The sequence below is a fragment of the Bubalus bubalis genome, chromosome 4 (assembly GCF_019923935.1).
Source record: "Bubalus bubalis isolate 160015118507 breed Murrah chromosome 4, NDDB_SH_1, whole genome shotgun sequence".
NCBI lineage: Eukaryota > Metazoa > Chordata > Mammalia > Artiodactyla > Bovidae > Bubalus > Bubalus bubalis.
The window spans coordinates 18,928,587-18,946,968 of record NC_059160.1 but is presented as its reverse complement, the minus strand read 5'-3'; the positions used below and the strand labels follow the sequence as shown (position 1 = coordinate 18,946,968).

Here is an 18,382-nt window from a genome sequence, read left to right as displayed (position 1 = left end):
TTACTGCAACAACAAAAAATAAAGCTTTAAACAAATATTGAACTCTAATTAGTAGACTTTCTTTACCAGCTCTAAAACTACTTCCTGTATTTTTCTCATGTATGAGCAAACATATAAACATACTGAATATAATTGGTGATGATTTCTCACCTTTGGCAAGATATATAGATTTCCTGTCTGCTGAGAAAGGCAAAAGCAATGATCACAAGTAACAATAAACATGCACTGTAATCAGATCTCAGTTTCTCTTTTTTCTTTTTCTTTTTTTTTTTAATTTTATTTTTAAACTTTACATAACTGTATTAGTTTTGCCAAATATCAAAATGAATCCACCACAGGTATACATGTGTTCCCCATCCTGAACCCTCCTCCCTCCTCCCTCCCCATTCCATCCCTCTGGGTCGTCCCAGTGCACCAGCCCCAAGCATCCAGTATCGTGCATCGAACCTGGACTGGCAACTCATTTCATACATGATATTTTACATGTTTCAATGCCATTCTCCCAAATCAGATCTCAGTTTCTCAATACCCTTCTCCACTAAGAGGAACCAGGCCCCCTTTGAGATATGACTGATACTAGGGTAAGAAAAGTTCAAGATCCACATGGAACATCTATATACCCAAAAGTACAAAAACTGCTCAAAAAATTACAGGGACCAGTCAAAAAGACAAAGAAGCCATCATATACAGGCTCCCACTGACAGTTCACCTAGTGACCCAAGCCCTCTGGCAATTTTTCTGTCATATCATCAGTCACCTGCAAGTTCCTGTGGCAGGAACCACACTCTTTCTTCAAAGGTCTGAATCTCTCCCATGTGTTTGGCAAGGTAGCACTTACTTTAGGTTTCTAAGTCGCTTTCTTGTTAACTCAATTTCAGCCCTCAAGGCTGTAGCTGTATTTTGTAGTTCCGACTTCTGCACAACTTATTAGAGTCCTCGCTTACCCCTTTTAGTAATTATATTTTACTAAGAAACAATTCTTTACACTAAATTTTTCCTTAAAAAATCCCTTATGTAGTATCCGTCTTCTGATTGGATCCTGAGTGTGACACAGTATTTCTCTCTTAGTCCTGTCAAGCAATGCATGCCTAAATCATGAGGCAACATCAGACCAAACCAAAATGAGAGACATTCTACAAAATAAGTAACCGGTACTTTTCAAAATGTCAAGGTCAAATATGATAAATAAAAATGACAACTACTGGATGCTTGGGGCTGGTGCACTGGGACGACCCAGAGGGATGGTATGGGGAGGGAGGAGGGAGGAGGGTTCAGGGTGGGGAACACATGTACACCTGTGGCGGATTCATTTTGATATTTGGCAAAACTAATACAATTATGTAAAGTTTAAAAATAAAATAAAATTAAAAAAAATTACAACTAATTGCAATGTGTCACTCTGACTTGGTTTCCATGGTTGGGAAAGGGAAAAAAGTGCTATAGATCCTAATTTTGATAATTATACTGTACTAATATAACAATGTCTTTATTCTTGGGAAATACACACTGATGTACTTAGCAGTAATACTTAGTGGTAAAGGGGAACTTACCCTCATATTGTTCAAAATAAACGTGTATGCCTGTGTGTGTAGGGAGGATGGAAGAGCACGAGAGAGACTAACAAAGCAAATGGGGCAACATGTAAACACTTGGTGAATCTGGTAGTCTATGCACGAGTTCTTTGTACTATTCTTGCATCTCTTCTAAAAATTTTAAGTTATATTAAAATTGAAAATTATATATTTAGTTCTTGAAATATGTTAAATATGATCATTTTTAAAAGGATAGCATCAATAAAAGTTCAAGATCGAAATCTGGCTCAAGATGGCAAATTAAATACATGATGTATAATGGGACTGAGAAGCTACCAAATTTTGAAAGATCGCTGAGCAGATCAGAAAATATAAGATAGAGTATATCTGACAGTGAAACCATAGAAAAATCCATTACACAGAATTCATACAGAACAAACCTGTTGAGAGCTTAAAAAAAGGCATTCCCAATGAAGCTCCCATCTCAATTTACTTTGTTTAGAAAGCAGTTCTATTGACATATACACACGACCTCAAAGCAATGAATTGAAGGAAGGATTCAGAATACCTAGCTCTTTCAAGCATCCTTCCCTTTTCTGCATATAGGAAAGAAGAGGCATCCTTAGCATTTGATTTTAAGAACCTCCTGGAATCACTTTCTTAATACTTTTTACCAGAGTATTGTTGATTTACAATGTTGTGCTGGTTTCTGCTGTATAGCAAAGTGTCAGTTATATATACACATATATCCACTTTTTTTTAGATTCTTTTCCCATATAGGTCATTCAGATCAGTTCACTTCAGTTCAGTTGCTCAGTCGTGTCCGACTCTTTGCGACCCCATGAACCACACGCAGCACGCCAGGCCTCCCTGTTCATCACCAACTCCCGGAGTTTACCCAAACTCATGTTCATTGAGTCAGTGATGCCATCCAACCATCTCATCTTCTGTTGTCCCCTTCTCCTCCTGCCTTCAGTCTTTACCAGCATCAGGGTCTTTTCAAATGAGTCAGCTCTTCGCATCAGGTGGCCAAAGTATTGGAGTTTCAGCTTCGACATCAGTCCTTCCAATGAACACCCAGGACTGATCTCCTTTAGGATGGACTGGTTGGATCTCCTTGCAGTCCAAGGGACTCTCAAGAGTCTTCTCCAACACCACAGTCAAAAAGCATCAATTTTTTAGTGCTCAGTTTTCTTTATAGTCCAACTCTCACATTCATACATGACCACTGGAAAAACCATAGCCTTGACTAGACGGACCTTTGTTGGCAAAGTAATGTCTCTGCTTTTCCATATGCTGTCTAGGTTGGTCATAACTTTCCTTCCAAGGAACAAGCGTCTTTTAATTTCATGGCTGCATTCATCACTTGCAGTGATTTTGGAGCCCAAAAAATAAAGTCAGCCACTGTTTCCACTGTTTCCCCATCTATTTGCCATGAAGTGATGGGACCGGATGCCATGATCTCAGTTTTCTGAATGTTGAGCTTTAAGCCAACTTTTTCACTCTCCTCTTTCAACTTTCAAGAGGCTCTTTAGTCATTCTTCCCTTTCTGCCATAAGGGTGTTGTCATCTGCATATATAGGTAATTACAGAGTGCTGAATAGAGCTTCCTGTGCTATTCAGTAGGTTATTATTAGTAATCTATTCTACGTATAGTCATGTGTATGGTGACTGCAGCCATGAAATTAAAAGACGCTTACTCCTTGGAAGGAAAGTTATGACCAACCTAGATAGCATATTCAAAAGCAGAGCCATTACTTTGCCAACAAAGGTTCGTCTAGTCAGGGCTATGGTTTTTCCTGTGGTCATGTATGGATGTGAGAGTTGGACTGTGAAGAAGGCTGAGCGCCAAAGAATTGATGCTTTTGAACTGTGGTGTTGGAGAAGACTCTTGAGAGTCCCTTGGACTGCAAGGAGATCTAACCAGTCCATTCTGAAGGAGATCAGCCCTGGGATTTCTTTGGAAGGAATGATGCTAAAGCTGAAACTCCAGTACTTTGGCCAACTCATGCGAAGAGTTGACTCATTGGAAAAGACTCTGATGCTGGGAGGGATTGGGAGCAGGAGGAGAAGGGGACGACAGAGGATGAGATGGCTGGATGGCATCACTGACTCGATGGATGTGAGTCTGAGTGAACTCCGGGAGTTGGTGATGGACAGGGAGGCCTGGCGTGCTGCGATTCATGGCGTCGCAAAGAGTCGGACACGACTGAGCGACTGATCTGATCTGATCTGATCTGTGAATAAAACCACTTTCTAAACAAAGTAAACTAGTTTACTAGATCCCATTATTAGACCCCATTACTTTGCATGTGGGAGGAGAGGATGGATGTGGTGCAGTGTGGGGAGCATCCTTGCTAATGAAGAGCTAGAGGCCCAGAGCAGGAAGGCAAAAAATAACCTCTAACTTCAACTTGTACCTCTGACAAGATCCTTGAGATCAGTTCTGACAGATGGCTCCCAGAAAGGCCCCTGTGCCCAAAAAGCAGGGAGTGACCCAGGTCATTTGAAACTGGATGGAAAAGGAAGTTATCCCTTGCCCCCACTCCTGAAGAAGAAATTATTCCACTTTTGTTGTTGTTTAGTTTCTAAGTTCTGTCCAGCTCTTTTGCAATCCCATAGACTGTAGTCTGCCAGGCTCCTCTGTCCATGGGATTTCCCAGGTAAGAATATCGGAGTGGGTTGCCATTTCCTTCTCAGGGGATCTTACCAACCGGGGATTGAACCCATGTCCTCTGCATTGGCAGGCAGATTCTTTACTGGGAAGCCCTGCTGCTGCTGCTGCTGCCGCTGCTGCTGCTGCTACTAAATCCCTTCAGTCATGTCCGACTCTGTGCGACTCCATAGACGGCAGCCCACCAGGCTCCTCCGTTCCTGGGATTCTCCAGGCAAGAACACTGGAGTGGGTTGCCATTTCCTTCTCCAATGCATGAAAGTGAAAAGTGAAAGTGAAGTCGCTCAGTCGTGTCCAACTCTTAGCGACCCCATGGACTGCAGCTCACCAGGCTCCTCCATCCACAGGATTTTCCAGGCGAGAGTACTGGAGTGGGGACTGGGAAGCCCTACTCAGTTGCATTTCAGTACCTTTCTCCACCTCCCACATGTACACTTCTCTCCCTCCAGCCCAACACTACTCTGGGAAATGACCAAGAAGAAGACTTCTGAAATGACCAACAAACGAACATCAATTTTAGAATGAAAGTTCATTGTAAAGGGGATTTTTGCTTTTTTTCCCTGCTGTATCCCCCAAACTTGTAACAGTATCATTGCTCAATAAATATCTTGTTGAATAAATTGATAAGGTCAAATCAACAGAAATGACTTAAATGACTGGCAATCCATGCAGCTAATTATACAACCATTTAAAAATGTATTTGTAAATTTCATGATATGGAGAAATACTTAAGGGTTTTTTTTTTGTTTGTTTGTTTGTTTTAAGAGGAAAGGAATAACCCTTATGAAGGAAATACACAACCTCGTGGTAACTTTATGGATTTTTGATTAATAGTTGTGTTTTCTGATTACAAGTTACTTTTATTACCAGAAAGCAACTCATCTTTTAATTTTTTTTTAAAGACACATCCAAACCCAACCCAAATATGCCACCTAGCCTGAACTGAATGCCCCAGTTAAAAAAAAAAGAAAAGAAAAGAAAAACCTCAGGATGGATTCTATACACCAATACAGCTAATTTACCCCTAAACGATGAAAACTGAATGCTAATTCCACAAGAGCTGGGGAGCCCAAGGTAAGTCAATTAACCTCCATCGCCTTTAATTTATTCATCTGTTTAAGATTGGGATAAGGTACTTCCTCATTAAGGTGAGCTTGGAGGTGAATTCATTCTCGTCTAAAGCACTTTCAACAGCGGTGCTAACCAAGTGTTGGCTTCTTTTATTTCATTCAAAACGCTGTTCAAGGTCCGGTGAGCATAACTCAAAAGCTAGTCCCCATTCGCCAAGACGGAGGGAGGCAAATGCAACGGAGGAATCCGAGCAGAAGGAAGCCAGCCTGAAGCTGATAGGAGCAACCAGCGGGCACTCGAAGGACGACGGGATTCCGTCCCAAGAGGGTGAGTCCCAGAGTCACTGGGGATCCGAACCGAGTTCTCACTACAGGTAGGACTTCAACACGCAGCTAAGACGTCAGACCTGAGGGACACCGCAAAGGCTCTCGGCCAAGGCGCAAAGACCGAAACGGAGTTCCTCGGGTCAGAATTGGTTACAGTGTTCATCACACAAAATGCCACAGGGGTGACAAGGTTACGTCGAATAGTAACACTTCGAATAAACAAGTCGAATATATCACACTTTAGGGTACTAAACCGTAGACAGGATGTAAAGTGACGTTAAGAAAGTAAGGATGACGACCCAGTCATCGCTCTCCACTATCGTCTAGGTGCCGACGTGGGACACCAAGCGACTCGCGGCCTGCACACGGCGAATCAGCGTCCCCCTCAGGCGGTAAACGTTCTGAGCCAGCACCAGAGAAGCGGTCGTGCGCGAGAACTACAGCTCCCGTCGCGGCCTGGGGGGCAGGCTCTGCCCCGCACTTCCGCTTCCGCCACCGCCCTCTCGTGCCGCCACCGCTCTCACGTGCCCCTTCCGTCCAACCTACCAGGGAGCGTGACCGCGCGTGACCCCGCGTGACTGGGGGCCTGAGCCGAAGAGGCCAGGAGGTGGGACTCTGGGACCCCCGTTAGTAGAAAGGCAACCCGAAACGGTGGAACTAAACTTGCAACTCTCGATAGGGATTGGAGTTGTTACGGTGGAGGAGGAGCCTAATGCCCACGACCCTGGCCAATCAGCGTCCGGGATGATCTGAAAGGCCGGAAAGGGGAAAGGGGCCAAATGGTTCAGCGGTCACATGCCGCGGGGTCTAGTGGGAGGAGCAGTTGCCCGGCGGCCGCCCAGAGCTTCCTGTTTCCGGTTCCCAGAGTGGCGCTCAGCTAGTCGCTAGGAGGGACGCTGGCTCCGCCACGAGCTCTGGGACCCGGGTCTGTGGCCGGCCCCTCGCTGGCCCTGTCTCCCAGCGACGGGCAGCTACTGGGCCGGGGATTCTGAGCTTTGCCTGCTCTCTCGGCACGTGACATGTGAGTATGAGGGGCGTGGAGGAGGAGGGGCTGGAGAGTGCTCCCACCTCGTGGCTGTGACGGGGTCCGGGTTCTTTTTAAGTCTCGCTTGACCCGGGTTTTAGCCCAAAACTCCACATAAGGAGGCCGAGGGCAGAAAAACGGAGGCGTGAGGTTGGGGAGTCACAGGGTCCCCAAGGGAGTGAGGGAGAAAGGATCTCCAAGACTGGAGAGGGGATTTAAGTGTGTGGAAGGCAGGAAAAGGAAGATCGCTAAGTCTGGAGTCAGCTCTAGGTGTTACCGCATACCTGTAGACTGGGTTTTGGCCCGCATCGTGGAGGGAGGTCAAGGGGCATCATTTGTAAAGAGTATGACGCTCAGCACTTGCAAAGTCGGGAGACTAGACGCAACGCGATTGTCTGGAGCCCTCGAAGAAGTTTGAGGGAGATGAATGTGTGTAAAGAGTCCTCATAGAGGGATTTGTGTTCCTCTTTGTAGGGAGTTTACGCCCTTGGTCCATACAGCTGATTTCCTAAGGCTTTTCAACGTTCAGCGGTTCAGCTAGTTAGGGCTACTCTTCCAGAAGTGTGAGCTGCTAGAGACTGGAGATAAGGACCGCCGTATCAAAAATGAGCCAGAGAGAAGAAAGGAGAAATTGAATTGACAAACGGAAAATGTTCATGGCTAGTCTTAAGGACTGGGGAAAGTGAGTGGTACAGGGGCCCAGCGATGTAAAGTTCTTTCCAGTTCCTGGCACCATCATTGGTCATCCCATTGAAGGAGAATTTTTTAGCATTAACCTAAATGAATCTATCATTATAGAACAAGAAAATTGAAAGGGATGCTTCAAAATCTTTAAGCCTTGCTGCTTAAACTTGCACCTTGAGAAGCTTAATTGTAGCACATTAAAAAGAGACTCCCCAGCCCTTGGATTTCATTCCTTTGTGCTTGCTTGCTTAGATGCTCAGTCTTGTCCTACCCTTTGGGCTGTAACCCGCCAGGCTCCTCTGTCCATGGGGTTTTCCTGGCAGGAACACTGGAGTGGCTTGCCATTTCCTTCTCTAATTCATCCCATTACTGATACATTGTTGCACTCCTTTTTTTATCAGAAAGTTTTCAGAAAATATCTTTATGCCATGATTCATTCCAGTTGCCTTACTAATAACTTCATACACCTTTTAATACTTGTATAACCTAAAGCAAGTAACTTCAGCTCTATAAGAATCAGTTTCCTCATCTGTGAAGTGGGGGAAATTATACCTGCTTTTCTGGGTTGTGAAGATTAATAAACATAATCTGGATAAAGCTCTTAGCGCATACACCACGGAATCAAAGAGAAGCAGCTCAAATGTAGCCAAACCTTAAGCAAGAAAGAGAAGACTATAAGTTTATTCTTATCCTATCTTTTTGAACCAGTGAGCAAATAAAAGATAGCTCAAGTCAACTATTGCTGACTGCAGGGTGTTTAGCTGTTCTTTTCCTAGTTGTGTGAGAGTCTGTTCTAATTTGGGAAAAGAGATCCTCAACTGTTAACAGATAAGGAACTAACTTTGAAGCCAAAAGACACAGCCTTCTGTGTGAGCACCCCTCCAGAAAACTGATCCTGGAAAAAAGAATATCAATCTAATAAAAGGAGCCTCATTTCATTTTAGTCAGTTGGTCGCATTGTGTGTTGAGCAGTGAGTTAATTTAGGGAAGATAGGAATTGGAGGTCTGGGTTCTTCATTCTGCCTTCTATTCTGTGAACTGTGAGAGGTCACTTCCCCTTCTTGCTTTGTCAAAAAGAAAGCAAAACTTTGGCTGCCTGCTCTGATCATCCCAAAAAATTAATATGAAAGAAGATGTACATATAGTGGTTAAGTGTAGACAGTGAGCTCAGAGCCTGACTACCTGGTACAGTGTGCTCACTTACTATGTCTAGTTTTCTCATCTGTAGAATAAGAATAATTGTATTTGCTGCATAGGGTTTTGGTAAGGTTTAACTGGTTAATGTATGTTAAATTCCTAGCAAAAAGCAAGCACTCTGTTAAGTATTTTCTGTTGATCCTTTAAATGTGTTTATGGGAGGTAGTCTCAAATTTGGGGGGCTTCTCAGGTGGTACTAGTGGTAGAGAACCTGGTTCGATAGCTGAGTTGGGAAGATCCCCTGGAGAAGGGCATGGCAACGACTCCAGTACTCTTGCCCAGAGACTTCCATGGACAGAGGAGCCTGGCGGGCCACCATCCATAGGGTCACAGAGTTGGACAAGACTTAGGACACATCCACGCTCAGACTTTGGGGTTGGCTATACTTACTCTCTGCAGACACCTTAATATTACTACAATGAATTGATGTTTGGATAACACCAAGTCAGGGAGATGACTTCCCAAGTATTGGTTGCCCTAGTGAATGTGGGAAACAGAACCTCAAGTGTAATTTTGTTTTTGTGGTGCCTTGGAGGTATGGTGACCCACTTCAGGATGAAGCTGAACATCTCTTTCCCAGCCACTGGTTGTCAGAAACTCATTGAAATGGATGATGAACAAAAACTTGGTATCTTTTCTGAGAAGTGTGTGGACACAGAAGTTGCTATTTACGCTCTGGGTGAAAAATGGAAGAATTGTGTGGTCCGAATCAGTGGTGGGACCAGCAAACAAGGTTTCCCCGTGAAGGAGGTGTCTGGACCCATGGCAGAGCCTGCACCTGCTACTGAGTAAGGGGCATTCCTGTTACAGACCAAGGAGGATTGGAGAAAGTGCAAATCTATACATGGATGCCAGTCTGAGTGTTCTCAATTTGGTCATCGTAAGAGAGAGAGAGAGAAGGATATTCCTGGCCTCACTGATAAAACTGTGGCTCATCACTTGGGGTTAGCAGAAGAGCTAGCAGAATCCACTGTGGTCTCTCTGTGTGGCTGCCAGTATGCTGTGAGATAGCCCCTAAACAAAGAAGGTGAGAAACCTAGGACCAAAGCTCCCAAGATTCAGCAGCTTGTTTTTCCAGTATTGTGCAACACGAATGTCAATGTATTGTCAGAAGAAACAGCATACTAAGAAAAATGAAGAACAGGCTCCAGAAGATGCTCAACTTTTGGCCAAGAGAATGAAGTGGGCCAAAGAAAGACTCCAGGAACAGATTGCTAAGAGATGAAAGCTGTCCTCTCTCAGAGCTTCTACCTCTGAGTCTTGAGTCCAGTCAAAAATCAGATGTTCTATTAAAAAAAATATATATATGAGATGGTCTCAGGGTAACAAGTAAGATCAAACATAAAAAAAATATGTTTAGGATAGTGGAGAAAATTTATTCAGGTACCTATTAAATTCTGCTTATTTTAAGTTTTAAATAGAATCATTGGAATCAGTGGACCAGCATGAAGAAGAATTAGAGGACTTGCCAAAGAACTGATGCTTTTGAACTGTGGTGTTGGAGAAGACTCTTGAGAGTCCCTTGGACTGCAAGGAGATCCAACCAGTCCATTCTAAAGGAGATCAGTCCTGGATGTTCTTTGGAAGGACTGATGCTAAAGCTGAAACTGCAATACTTTGGCCACCTCATGTGAAGAGTTGACTCATTGGAAAAGACTCTGATGCTGGGAGGGATTGGGGGCAGGAGGAGAAGGGGACGACAGAGGATGAGATGGCTGGATGGCATCCCCAACTCGATGGACATGAGTTTGAGTAAACTCTAGGAGTTGGTGATGGACAGGGAGGCCTGGCGTGCTGCAATTCATGGGGTCGCAAAGAGTCAGACACGACTGAGCAACTGAACTGAAAGAGTATTTAAGCCAAAGTCTAGACTTGTGGTAATAAAATATTTTATTGTAAGTGAGAAAAAGTTGGAAGAATTGAATCTTTGTATCAGGAAAATTGGTGATACTTTATAAAATTAACACGCAGCAATGGCCTGAGGGATGATTAATGAATACCAAAGTGAATTCTTACCAAAGTAAATCAGTGTATCCTGGGTGTATAAAGGGGCTTCCCAGGTGGCGCTTGTGGTAAAGAACCTGCCTGCTTGTGCAGGAGACATAAGAGACGTGGGTTCGATCCCTGGGTCAGGAAGATTCCCCAGGAGGAGGTTGTGGCAACCCATTCCAGTATTCTTAGTTGGAGAATCCTGTGGACAGAGTAGCCTGATGGGCTTCCCTGGTAGCTCATCTGGTAAAGAATCCACTGCAATGCAGGAGACCCCTATTCAATTCCTGGGTTGAGAAGATCCCCTGGAGAAGGGAAAGACTACCCACTCCAGTATTCTGGCCTGGAGAATTCCATAGAAAGAGGAATCTGGCAGGCTACAGTCCGTGGGGTCGCAAAGAGTCGGCCATGACTGAGCGACTTTCACTACAGTCCGTGCATAGGTGTACAGATGAGATGAGAGAAAAGAAAATGAGTTTGGAAAACAGAGCCACATGTTTCCATGCCTAAAACAGTTCAAGCATCATATGAATTGGGTGTGTTAATTGTAAAGTGACTTGGTGATTCTCAAGAGTCATCAGCAACTGGAATGTAGGAAGACAGTTATACTTACTAGAAATCAAGAAACTCTTGAATTTCATGGCTTGAAGTGGGTTTTAGAATACTTACTCAGACCACTGCTCTGGACCTCATGAAGTTTGTTCATCCTATCATTTATAAATGGTTGAATGATTTTTTTAGAGATGAGACAGAACAGATAGATCTCAAATCTTAGGTGCTGTGGTTATGTTAATATCTGTTCACCATTTTTGTGGTAAGTATGAACAAAGACTGTTACATGCTTCTGAATATTAAAACAAGGACTTAGGGCCCAAAGTATTCAGGTCTCTTTCTCTGTTTTACATCTTTCTTAATAACTTTCAACTAGCCCTTATCAAGTGTTCATTGTAATTCAAGTATTATCTTAGGGGAAGGATTTAAATAGTATTAATGAACCAGTATTAAATTTTAAATAACGAGACATCTCAACGTAACCTCTCACCAAATGGTGGAGGCAAGGATATCTCCATCAGGCTGTCATAAGTAATTATTTTATGTTCTCTGCTTTCCCTCTTCTCAGCCCTATAGTTATGTTCTGAAGGACTTACCTATGAATTAGACTGAAAGTGACTGATTTATATAGTTTCTTGACACAGGTGATAGATAACTATTAGTATATGTGTGTGTATATATATACAGGTGTATGGGTTTCTGACACAGATATTAATATGTGTGTGTGTATGTGTTTATGTATAGATGTATGGGTTTCCTGACACAGGTGATAGGTAGATACTAATATCTGTGTGTGTGTGTGTGTGTGTGTGTGTGTGTGTAGTTGTATGGGTTTCCTGACACAGGTGATAGGTAGATATTAGTGTGTGTGTGTGTGTGTGTGTTTGGGTTTCCTGATACAAGTGATAGATAATTAATGTGTGTGTGTATATGTGTATAGATGTATGGGTTTCCTGACAACAGGTGCTTTGGCACAGAGATATTGAAAGGTACTATTTGTTGCGGATGCCAAAGAATCTTACTGTTCAGCAAGATCAAAATACTCTTCATTGGTGACACTTAAGTATTTTCTAAGCCATTGATTGATTCTTGTGACAATTTCTAGGACCAAAAATATATTCTTGTTTTATGCACACATTGCAGAAATCTCAACAACTGCCTGTATACACTAACTCTGCCCCACTAACTCTGCTGTCCACTTTGTCGATTACACATGAAAGGAGCACAGTAAGGACAGGAAATGAGAGTGGTGTCAGGTGAGGGAGTCGCATAGGAAGAGTCTTTAAAAATATGTTCTAAGACTTCCCTAGTTGCTCAGTGATGAAGAATCCACTTGCCAATGCAGGAGACACAGGTTCTATTTGTGGTCCAGGAAGATTCCCCCATGCCCTGGAGCAACTGATCCCATGTGCCACGACAGCTGAGTCTGTGCTCTAGAGGCCAGGAGGCGCAACTACTGAAGCCCACAAGCCCTAGAACATGTGCTCCACAACAAGAGAAGCCACTGCAATGAGAAGCCTACGCACCACAACTAGAGAATAACCCCTGCTTGCTGCAACTAGAGAGAAGTCCATGCAGCAGTGAAAACCCAGCATAGCCAAAAATAAATAAATGAAATTATTTTTTAAAAGAGAATAAAAGTTTTGAAAAGAAAAAGAAACCTGGAGACTTAAGCATCCAATCCTGTGTATTAGATAATGGGGAAAAAAGAACTTGAAATAGAGACAAGAAAATAAAGCCCAGCATCATAATAATGAAGAAAACTGGAAAAAAAAAAAAAAAGGAAAGAAAACTGGCTAGTATAAAGTAATAGGTGGTGGGTGGAAGATTAACAGGTTTTTTAAAAAAGTGCTATTCATTTATTACACATTCATGTGCTCTATTTCTTTCCCCAATCCTCTCCCTCTTTCCCCAAAACACACTCCCTGTCCCAAAAGGATGTACCCCCTCCACAGCTCCTGGAGGACTGGTCTGTTTCTGCTGCTGCTCTTCTCCGTGGCAGTCAGAGAATCTTGGCAGACTGAAGAGAAAACATGCGACCTGGTGGGAGAAAAGGGTAAAGAATCAGAGAAAGAGTTGGCTCTCCTGAAGAGGCTGACACCGCTATTTAACAAAAGGTAAATTAGAAGAACCTTAAAGGCCTTGAGAAAACAACTTTATTAAAGAATCTCTTACTAACTGTATTCTTTTTTATATTACTACTGAATACAGAGGGGATACATGTATCATAACCTCCTCTGAGAGATGGTTCTAATCTGTACTTAATATTGGCCTTATTTGGCCATGCTGTCTCGCGTTCCTCTATGATGAAGAGCACATGCTTAGCCCAGTGTTCAGCAGGGATGTGCAGGTACTTTATGCAGAAGAGTAGCTGTTTGTAAGATTGGACCCAAGAGACCAGCTTGATATTCAGAAGTGTAAGATGAACATATTTAGGTCTACTACTACATCATCATGGCTTGGACGGTAAAGCGTCTGCCTACAATGCGGGAGACCTGGGTTTAATCCCTGGGTCAGGAAGATCCTGGAGAAGGAAATGGCGACCCACTCCAGTATTCTTGCCTGGAAAATCCCATGGATGGAGGAGCTGGTAGGCTACAGTCCATGGGGTCGCAAAGAGTCGGACTCGACTGAGTGACTTCAGTACATCATCGTAAGGACTTCCCAAGATGGTTCAGTGGTAAAGAATCTGCCTGCCAAGCAGAAGATGCGGGTTCAGCCCCTGGGTTGGCAAGAACCCCTGGAGAAGGAAATGGCAACCTACTCCAGTATTCTTGCCTGGAGAATCTCATGGACAGAGGAGCCTGAAGAATACAGTCCATGGGGTCACAAAGAGTCAGACACTGAAAATGAAAGTGAAGGGGGCTTTCCTGGTGGCCCAGATGGTCAAGAATCTACCTGCAGTGCAAGAAACCTGAGTATGATCCCTGGGTTAAACATGACTAAACATCATCATAAGTGTCAAATAATCTTCAGATACATAAATCTGAAGATAATCTTTAAGGAACTAGGATATATATCATGAACGTACACCCTCATTCACAGGGAGGTACTAATACTTTAGTGTAGTCTAGAACAATTATTCTAGAAATATCTAGAATACTAGCTGTCTTGGAGGCTGTATTTTCATCGGTCATCGTCAACAGTTAGCCTCTCTGGGTCATAGTTAACCTCACAATGCAAAAGATATTATTCACTAGGATGTTTAGCCATGATGTTTGATAAATAAGTTGAACACACCGTTGTTTGAACAGAGGCTGCTCTTTCTAAGGCTGACAGCTCTAACTGTCCTCTTCCTCCTCTCTGCATTTCTGCTTTCAGCTTTGAGAGCACCGTGGGCCAGAGCCCAGACATGTACAGCTATGTGTTCCGGGTGTGCCGAGAAGCTGGCAACCACTCCTCTGGGGCAGGCCTGGTGCAGATCAACAAAAGTAACGGGAAGGAGACAGTAGTTGGGAGATTCAACGAGACTCAGATCTTCAATGGAAGTAAGAGTCTCCCTGTTGATCAGCTTACTGAATCCCTCTGATAACCCTGTATGTCTGTCTTTACCAGGCTGTATCATATGGGTGTGTGTGGTTCAGTTCACCTGAGATACCTGCAAACCACAGAACACCCAGCTCCACCACTCCTCCACAACCAAGGCTCAGGACATTTATATGTTTGTGTTAAAGTGAGATTAAGCTTTTTTGAAAGCCAGTCAGTCTACAAAAGTCTCCCCACCAACTTGAGTTATGTTGATAATATTTCTCAAAAATCATAAAATCATTGCTGGAAAGGACTATGTGAGCAACTATAGTTTATTTTATACCCTTAAGCAGATAAATAAGTGCAGATTGTTGTTGCTGTAAATAACATAATAAAAAACAATGTCAAGAGTTTGGGGCTGGGGTCAGAAGACTAGATTTTTGATCCAGCTCATATTTACTTATCCTGTGACTTTGAAAAATCATTTGACTTTTTGTTTTCTCATATGCAAAATTGGAATCAGAATCCTTACCTTGGTCACCTCACATGATTATTAATCAAATGATATTTTGCAAAGGAAATTTGAACAAGTAAATACTGAAGAAGGAAAAGTGTCTCCAGTCTTCAAAGTTACCCACTTTAAATTTATCTGTGGTTAAGATCTTAGGCTTTCCCTTGCCACCCAGTAATTGAATGGAGCCTCTTGATGTTAGCAGGTGTTCAGAGAATGTGAGTCATGACTAAGTATGGATCATAATTGTATTTGCACTATCGGTTGCCTACCTTTAGTGTGGGAAATCAAGATTATTCTTGTATGCATATCTGGTTCTTAGTTGTCCTAACAAGGGAACACAAGCTGTTGTAAAGGGCTGGGTTTTAGTTGGTATTTCTGGTATACCAGAGCTCATCCTGTGGGGTTAACTAAAACCAACTTCACGGAACTTGGTTCCATGCTTCCACAGTGCCCAGGTCTGTCTCTGCTTTTCCCCCACCCTAAAGCTCCTTTTCCCTTGTCCATCCTCAGGTAATTGGATCATGCTGATCTATAAAGGGGGTGATGAATATGACAACCACTGTGGCAGGGAGCAGCGGCGGGCAGTGGTGATGATCTCCTGCAATCGACACACCCTAGCGGTGAGGCACCCTGGGGCCTAGGAGCCTAGAGAGGAGATGAAAGGACTGACCTGAGGTGGGACAGAATGTCCAGAGGGAACAAGATAATTGGGGTGGATGAGAGAAAATCAGACATTCAGGGACTTCCCTGGCAGTCCGGTGGTTAAGACTCCCCACTTCCAGTGCAGGGGACATGAGTTTGACCCCTGGTTGGGGAACTAAGATCCCACATGCCATTTGGTAGCAGCCAAAAAATGTAAAAAACCAGAAGTTCAGTTTTTCCCTGAGTCATAGGCGTCCATCTTCCATCATACATGGAAAATAAGTTCTTAAACCCAGGAGGAAGCAAATGTTTAGGGGGGTTTTGTGGGTTTGTGCTCCTTTTCAGACAAGCATCGGAAGCAAACACCTTACCACATAAATGTTGTGTCTGTCCTCTTACCGTCAGGACAACTTTAACCCTGTGTCTGAGGAGCGAGGCAAAGTCCAAGATTGTTTCTACCTCTTTGAGATGGACAGCAGCCTGGCGTGTTCCCCAGAGATCTCCCACCTTAGTGTGGGTTCTATCTTACTTGTCACGTGAGTCCTTCTTCCTTTATCAGTCCAAGCCTTTTTTTTTAAACTCATCAATCACTTGGAAGTATATGGGTCCAAGTAGCGTGTGTGTATTTGTATGCTATATTATAATTGGAGGGGAAAGAAGTCTGTGAATATCCTCTTTAAATTCTGCAAGTTTAAAAAAATGAGACAATGTTTTATCCCCAGTAAATATATGCATTTGGAGATGGGGTTTTTTCCCTACTGGAAGACTGGACAGTTTTTATTACTCTCCCATTATTAGATTATTAGAACTTTTGAAGAAATTGGACTGTTTATCTAATGGTGACTGTTCTCAACCCTAAATGAGTCACACACTGTCTTGCTTTTTTCTGATCCAAAGGTTTTCTCAGGCAGGCAGCACTCTAATTGGTTTTCCAGGCTCTACCAGCCCCTTTTTTTTTCAACTGACTACCCCTTTTTTGTTTTTCCATATTTATGGAACAGAGCTTAGGAAACAGGTAACAATGAATGAGCTTTACTGATTCTCAGTTTTTGAGTATGGATGTCTTTCTCCCTCACAGGCTTGCATCACTGGTCGCAGTCTATATCATCGGGGGGTTCCTGTACCAACGACTGGTGGTAGGAGCCAAAGGAATGGAGCAGTTTCCTCACTTGGCCTTCTGGCAGGATCTTGGAAACCTGGTAGCAGTAAGTAATAGGGCAGCTGGGAGACAAAGCAGATGACCGACCATCCGTCCTGGTTTGCCCAGACTTGAGGGTTTCCTGAGACACAGGACTTCTGGGTGCTAAAACCACCCCAAGTTCCAGCAAACCAAGACAACTGGTTGCCCCAATACAGGGTAATAAGCAACATAGCACCTTAATGTCTGACCTTCCAGACTGACTGGAAGAACGGTACTGTTGCTTAGATTTATGAATCTGATCTAGCTATTTGGGGGCCTACATGAGGAGAGCGTGTTTCCCCAAATTCAGTTTAGGCCAATCACTGGAGCTTTGGGGTTTCTCTTCATTATCCCTGGAGAAAACTAGTTCTTGCCACCTTCTCAGACCATAAACATACTGTGCCCACCTGAAAGTTGCTGATTTCACATGATCACTTTTGCTCTTCCCTCTATAGGATGGCTGTGACTTTGTATGCCGTTCCAAACCCCGAAATGTGCCTGCTGCCTATCGTGGTGTGGGGGATGATCAGCTGGGGGAGGAGTCAGAAGAAAGGGATGATCACTTATTACCAATGTGATTGCACTTCAGATGTCCAGCTTCTTCAGCCCCCAAACCAAAGCGTCCTCCGGCAGATTTCTGAAGCAGTCTCTCATCTCACCCTTAGTCTCACTCTTGCTTTCTGGTTTGCTTTTGGTTTGCATCCACCTGTCAGTAGAAGAAATGCCTTTCCCTTTGTTCCCTGTTTGGTTTTCCCTCCTCAGAGATACAGCTGCAGGACAGATAATATAATAGGGCCAATCACAGCAGAGGCTGTTGCACTGTCTTCATACCAGAAAGTACAAGTAGAGGAGTTACTGTGAGCAAAAGGGTGCGGCAGGCTCCCTGACTCTCTTTTTTAAACACATTTTCATAAGTTTTTGAGACACTGGATTTAATTAAAAAAAAAAAAAAAACCAAGAAACATTATTTATAGGTTTGATTGCTTTCATGCTGTTACTCTGCCCTACAGTGGTCTCCATGAGAGTCTGGATGGAACTTGCTGCTGGGAACTGTTTTGCAGTGATTACTTGGTCACAAGGACTGCCATTTGGTCTGAGCCTGGAGAGGTTGTAGACTTACTTCTCCTACCTCGGGTCAGGATGGAAACTGTGAAATTTCCCAGGATTACAAGGTACCAAACATCATTGGCTGGCACTGGAGTGACCGTACAGCTGGAACTGGGCCCTGGGTCATCATCTTGGTTACTGGTCCATCTGCAGCTAAAATACCTAATCCAGAAGTGCAGTCCATTGGAAGGGACAATGAAATGGACCTCCCATGCCACCGGGGTTCCAGAAGCGGGAAGTCTGTTTACCTTGTAGTGGGATATCCTTGACGGCTTGCTTCTCCCACTTGCAGTCAAAGCTGGCAGAGCTTTTCTAACTCCTAAAATGTTCCCTCTACCAGTATTTCTAAACATGTTGCACTTTCCTTCACAGGCATTTGGGATTTTTTTGGTGCCCTCCTATCTCCTGGAAAGGGAATGGAA

The 18,382-nt window shown here is 43.5% G+C and overlaps 1 protein-coding gene across 1 annotated transcript; it reads left to right on the top strand.

Moving 5' to 3' along the window:
• The first annotated feature begins 6,268 nt into the window (after positions 1-6,268).
• Positions 6,269-17,820, top strand: M6PR (mannose-6-phosphate receptor, cation dependent). Its single transcript, XM_006069782.4, has 7 exons — positions 6,269-6,624; positions 12,987-13,166; positions 14,371-14,537; positions 15,542-15,651; positions 16,079-16,209; positions 16,752-16,878; positions 17,309-17,820. Coding segments are annotated over exons 1-7 (840 nt in total). The 5' UTR covers positions 6,269-6,622; the 3' UTR covers positions 17,432-17,820.
• The last annotated feature ends 562 nt before the right edge of the window (positions 17,821-18,382 follow it).